The sequence below is a fragment of the Epinephelus lanceolatus genome, chromosome 6, assembly GCF_041903045.1.
Source record: "Epinephelus lanceolatus isolate andai-2023 chromosome 6, ASM4190304v1, whole genome shotgun sequence".
Lineage (NCBI taxonomy): Eukaryota > Metazoa > Chordata > Actinopteri > Perciformes > Serranidae > Epinephelus > Epinephelus lanceolatus.
In genome coordinates this window covers 21,324,047-21,330,627 of record NC_135739.1, presented here as the reverse complement: position 1 = coordinate 21,330,627, position 6,581 = coordinate 21,324,047, and the positions used below count along the sequence as shown (strand labels likewise).

The window sequence follows — 6,581 nt, the reverse complement described above, 5'->3', positions numbered from 1 at the left end:
TGTCCCTTTGAGAATACACATAAAACACACAAACATACAAGTCAGGACACAGAGGCAGGTGTGAGGCCTGAAAAACTAATAAAACACAGCAGTGAACATATGTGAACATGGTATATATACACACACACATGCACTACAGTACATGCTGCCATTACACACACAGTGGGTAGGGGAGATATATAATCCTGCACACACACACACACACACACACACACACTTTTTCAAACACGGGCTGTACACAGGCAATATTTGTCTGATAAGAAAGGTCACTTTTGTCATTTGAAAGCACACAAACCACTACAGGCTCCGCTTTTAAAGCCTCACTAGAAGGGGAAAGGAGGGCAGCCGAGTCTCTGGACACCTCACTCAGCCAGTCATAATTACAGAACAAATCACACTGCTCTTTTCCCTCCATGTCATTTGAAATAGTGGATTAAGAGCACAAAAAAGCAGATTTTTGAGGCTTGGCCATCTGTGTTTGCTGCAAGAGCTCGTGTGTGTGTGGGTGTGGGTGTGGGTGTGTGGGTGTGTGGGTGTGGGTGTGTGTGTGCTTCCTTATCTCATCTGAACCATCCACCTCTCTCACACAGCTCCCAGTCGCTTTTTTACTCTCCAAGCCGGAGAGGTCGGCTCAGGGCCCTGAAACTGGGTCATCTGGGTGATGATTTAAAAAAGAAAAGCCTGGACACTGGCTGCAAAGCTGCCTGGACCACGCGCAGGTAGGGGAGAGAGGGATGGCGCAATTGATGGGATGGCGCCGAGGAGAGTGACGAGTGGAAAGGTCAGGACAGAATAGCGCAGCCCCGTTGCTGGGGGAGATATTTTTGGACAGCACGCTGGGGTCGCCGCGCCAGACTGTCAGCCTCCGCTCTCGTCTGGTTGCAGGGGTTGCGGCCAAGGCGGAGGCTGGAGAGCCTCAAGGTCACGCCCTGCACTTCTTCCACTGGCAGAGAGAGAGGAAGGAGAGAGGGATGGCGGGGTGGATAGGTCACAAGAACCTGGACACCGTGGTGCTGTTACAGCTCTAAATAAAACTGACTTAGTTCTTACGCGTGGGCATGTGCTCTCACACACACATGCTCTTCTGTGCAGGGTCAAGATAGAACAAGAAAGGGCTGCTGGGTACACACTCTCATTTTGGAGGCGAGTGACAGTTCAGGAGTGTCACCTGTCCACTGGGACCTCTGGTGTGAAATGTGATATCAGTCTGAGGCTGACCCAGATAGCCCTAGAGCTGCTCAAGTAACCAATATCAGGTGGACAGGAAGTTTTTAAACCCATTACAGATCGACAGCACTTAAATTCAATCTTTCTAATTAGTTCCGCTCGATTTTGCCTCTTCGTTTGTTTCACAGTTCTTACTCCTATTGATACTATCTCAGGTAATTAATTGTTTAAAAAAATAAATAGCACTGAAGATTATTAATGTTGCCCCATCTGAGAGCTGCTTGCTGTATCGTATCAGAACATTTGCTAATGGGCTGCAAAGAAAGTATATAATTTGGGGGGAAAATGAATAATAATTCTTTAAGTCTATAAGCTATTAAAGACTCTCTGCAGTAATTACCTTAAACTTGGCTCAGTCTGTGTTGCATTTTTCCTCATTACCTTTCATGCAGCAACAACACAGTGTGCCTCATGTGGCAACGTTCTCTTAAATTTCTCTAAAGAGAAAAAATCAGAGGTGTTACAGGAAAATAGAAAAAACTAAAAATAGAAAAAACTAAAGCAAAATAAACACAGTGGTGATTTTACACATTTTACAAAAACAAACAAAAAATGTGTAAAAGGAAATAGGGTGACATACAGAGCTTTACTAGGTATAAATGTAAAATATAGCAAACCAAATAAGAATAATTCTAAATAAAGTAATAATAGAAATTGTAAAACCAGGTGGGATGGAAGTATTTATCAGTGGTGTTTGATGTACAGTGTGTACAAGTGTCATTGTAAGTCCCATTTTGTGTAGTTTACATTGTGTCAGGTGAACTCTGTGTAGAGGTTTGTATTGAAAAAGCTGCAGTTTGAGTTATGGGTCACTGAGAAGATGTTAGTGTAGATGTGCATCCAGGAGTTGATATCAAAGGAGGCAGGTAAATCTTTTTCCCAGTCTTGGACTGGTTGTGTTACTTAGGAGTAAGTGTGTAACTATAATCAGGAAATGTAGTATTTAAAGTAAATGTAGAAATAATTTAACTAATTGATAAATTAAAAATTGATAAAATGGAAACTCAGCATGTCCTCATATATGTGAAGCTGTAACCATAAAATGTTTTTGCATGAAAAATGACTTCAACAATTATCAACATAGTTTCAAATTAATTTTCTAATCTAAATATTTGTGGACTATGAAGATGAGTGTTTTTCTTTTGGCTTGGTGAAACTGCTCTCAACCACTCGTTAAGTTTTCTCTTACCTAGGAAAAGGACAGTGAGCAGAGTCAGTGGGTACTAACAAATTAATAACATTTATCATTTTTATAATATTCAATATTTTATATTACATGTTTTTGTTTTTTTTACCTTAGCAAATGAGTAAAAGCAGCATAAAATATCACTGATATTTTATGCTGCTTTTAAAATATCACTGATATTTTATGCTGCTTTTACTCATTTGCTAAAATTTGCTGCTGCGATAAGCAGAGTTGCCAAACAAAATGTCGTTATCTATAGTGTGCATATGAGTGAAAATAAGAGAAAATTTGTTTGTATATTCCTTCCTGCATGAGGCCCATTGATTATTGATAAAATCAATTAATATTTTAATGACTCTGGTGTGAACAGTTTAGATAATTACATATAAGCATAACATCTCTGGTTTAGTTTGAGCCAGGGACCTTTGTTGCACGTCAAACCTCTCCTTCTCTGACCTAATTTCCTGTCTGAGCTGCCCATCACAGACAAAAAGTGTTGTTTTCATGTCTGGCTTTTTTTTTTATTATTATTATTTTTTTAATACATTCTCACTTCTCTGTCTCTCTGTAATTTTCTTGCCCAGAATTGAGGCTTATTTGTGTGTTCAGAGGGTAAACAAAGAGCAAGAAATTGGTCTCTGGCAGGGTTTTTGTAGCTTGAGACAAGTTAGATTTAAAGCTTTCTGAGACATTTAATTTTAATTTAATTTAATTTAATTTTAAATTGAAGACCAACCTAAAAAAAAGTAAACTGACACCAACTACTTGGGGTTAAGAACCATTTTGCCCAAATATTTATTAGTTTAGTTTATTTACTTTATTAATCCCCCTGAGGGGAAATTCAATGTTTTCACTCTTGCTTGTCAATTAACATGCACAAAGTGGAGAGATGTCAGGGTGAGGGGGCTGCCCTTGGTGAGGCGCCCCGAGCGGTTGGAGGGGTTCGGTGCCTTGCTCAGGGGCACCTCGGCAGTGCCCAAGAGGTGAACTGGTACCTCTACAGCCACCAGTCCACACTCCATATTTTTGTCCGGACGGGGACTTGAGTAGGCGACCCTCCAGTTCCCAACCCAAGTCCCTATGGACTGAGCTACTGCCGCTCCACATTATTGTAACATAAAACATGACTTTTTTTGCCTTGTGGCGAAGACGAGGGTAGGACAGACCTGAGAAATACCTGCAGTTTGTTGCTGAGTTTTCTTGCTGATTTTGTGTTTCTCACTCTGCTTCAGTTTTTATCAAGTTTGAAAAACTTTGCCGAATATATAAGGTAAGATAAGATAAACTTTATTGTCCTGCAAGGGAAATTCATCTTGGGCAGTATAGTGCAAACAGCTGCAATATTCACATACATACATACAGTCAACATCAACATAGATAAGTTGCCAACATAGTGCGCTGAGTCTTGTATGTGTTGTTTTGTACAGGCTTTAGCTATGCTGTGAAATCTTGGTTTAATAGCCAGTTTTTGTTGAATTTTCACTTCCTGTCACCCAGGGTACGGCGACAGCTAGCTTACAGACAGCAAATCCTCTGCTCTGAGCATCTCGACCGGAAACAAAGAATAAGTGTTGTTGGTTCTGCTGTGGTGACATTAATGCAAGAGGCATTTGAGAAATTATTAAATAGAGAAAAAAAAAGAATAGAAATATACATTATCTAGAAATAGACACATTTAAATTAAAAAAAAGAAATGGATTAAAATAAGATAAATTGCTAATTAATAATAATAAATAATTTTGCAATGCAGTGTCTGATTTTTTTTTTTTTTTAAATCCCTTTTCCCACATCTTAGAATTTTTAAGACATTTAAAAGATTAAGGATATTTTAATACCAATTAAGGTCTTATTTTTGGATCAGTGAATCCTGCTGTAGTGTAAAAAAAAAAAAAAGATATTGGGAACCATTGATTTCAACCTTAAGACAACATATGACACATACAGAACATGCTTTTGTTTAAACATTTTATTGCTATGTAAAATTAAAAATCTCATACCTCCAATGAAAAAAGTACTACTCTTAAATAACACAAATAAAATCAGGCAAAATAAAAATATTTGGCATTGACATGATGTTCTGTGTATGGGGAGACTTAAATTTTAGCAGATTTAGCACAGCATTGCCGCCACACGTGTTAGTCAGGACTGATGTTATAAAATGCACACTGTACTGTATCGTACACTCTGTTGACACACTACCATCTTTAAAGGTCTAGTATCATCTCATGGGGTTGTACACAGAGCCAAGTAAACTACTAAACATATAACACTGCATTTCTCCCTACCGACATTTAATACTGTATTAAACTGAGGTCCTACAGTTTCGCGACATTGTAACCTTAAATTAAACCCAACTGAACACATGAAGTAGATGTGCTTATTATTGGCACATCCATGATCTCCCTGGCACTTGTACATACAGTGCGGTGGGATAAAAAAGGCTGCAGCTGCTCATTCGGCTGTTACAGAACATTTGGGCTGATGAGCCGAGTCATTCAACGTGCCGCACAATCTGTAAGCTGATGCAACACATCCTTATAATCTTTAACACATCAAGACGACAAATCTAAAAGTGAAGTGTCTCCCTCTGAGTGCAGCCGACACAAAGACACAATAATTAATGACAACACAAAACTTCAAGTATATTCCAAAACGCAGCTCCTCTGTCTAACCACTACATCTGGGTGAGGGACTAAAATCTAGGCATGCAAACACTACGGTAATGTGCACCCGCTTTCTCTTCCTGTGACAAACTGCAAAGTGCATATTAGGAACCGGGTGCTCTCTGAGACTTAAGTTTGGCTCGTTGTGGCGTCAAAGTCAGCTCGTTCTCTAAGAGGCAAAGAGGCTTGGCTTTACTACAATGACATTCTAAACATTGTGTTGCTTAATAGTGCTGCACTTAATATCACACAGGTAAAACATGAAGCATTAGCATCCAAAAGTTAAACGTCTTGAGTTCCTGGGGCGCCACCTCGCTACTGTAAAAACATAAAGTGACCGTTGAAACATTTATAAACATAAAGCCTCTGATATAAGTTATGAAATAAATAAAATTCAGACATAAAATAACTGATTACAGCCAGCAAAAATAAGCTTTTTGTCGTTGTTGTTTTGTTTTTTTACATCCACTTTCTCAAACAAGGGACAGCTTTGTTGATCATTCCATATCTGCATTCTGCATCAGCATTCACTGCATTCATGGAATACCTTACAAAATAAGTAAGTACATAAATAAATAATCCTTGCATTGTTTAGTATTTGTTATTCTTTCCTTTTACAGTACCATGACTTGTAACTGTACAGTGAGTAGGTATAATACAGCAATTACAATGAGAGAAGAGGGGTGAACCCATTGTCTGATGTTACGAGGGGTAAAGGACAGGGTGGAGGGTACCAGTGGTCTGCTGGTTCTAGGCAGGTCCAAACTAATCTAAACTGAACAAGGCCCTTTAGCAGTCCCAAATCATCTGGCCTTTCTTTGTTGGTCTTCCACAGGGGGATTTGGCCAGGGTTGAGGCTTTAGTCGGTTTCCAGAGTTGCCTCGAATTCAGATCTGTTCCGAAGTTGCTGAGATCGGAGTTTGGCTGGGTGAGAGTCAGGGGAAGGGAGGTTGAGGTCAAAAGGCGAGGTGTCAGAATCCAGGGTTGCCACGGTGACCTCAGAAGTGGCCCATCCTGGCAGCGAAAAGGCTGCGCGAGCGCGGCACTGCCGAGGAGATGCGGCCAAAGCTGGACGAAGGCCACTTCATGATGAACTGGGAGGTCACTGGCAGCAGATACCTGGACAGACGGACAAGAACGAGGGACGGAGGGATTAGGGGGAAAGGATGAACATAATGAGAGGATTAGATATGCAAAGGTCACAATTTAGAGGTCAGGGCGCATTAGTGTTCGGCACTGAGACCACACATGGCACGCTTTTCATATATTGATTCTACCCATTTTATGGCTGTCTCCATTTGAACATTTCATCTTTAATAATAGCCTGGTGATTTCAAGGTATTATGGCATCACCCTCCCCTTGAAAACAAAAGAAATGAGGCTTAAACAATGAGATCCATCTGATTTGGGGTACTTTGTGGAGAGTTTATTATCAATTCATCAATTGTTATGTCTATATAATGCCAGAAAACAGTTAAAGTGTCGGTTATAATTCCCTACAGACC

The 6,581-nt window shown here is 39.9% G+C and overlaps 1 protein-coding gene across 4 annotated transcripts in view; it reads right to left on the bottom strand.

The window, feature by feature from the left end:
* Positions 1-4,364: 4,364 nt before the first annotated feature.
* ttll7 (tubulin tyrosine ligase-like family, member 7) overlaps positions 4,365-6,581 on the bottom strand; it is an 85,101-nt gene continuing 82,884 nt past the window's right edge. For all 4 annotated transcript variants that reach the window (XM_078168805.1, XM_033622752.2, XM_033622754.2 and 1 more), the window contains one exon: positions 4,365-6,195. Coding sequence is in view for 1 of the 4 variants with exons in the window: in XM_033622753.2 (XP_033478644.1) it covers positions 6,075-6,195 (121 nt within the window). In the remaining 3 variants the exon portion in view is untranslated. The remainder of the gene's footprint in view (positions 6,196-6,581) is intronic.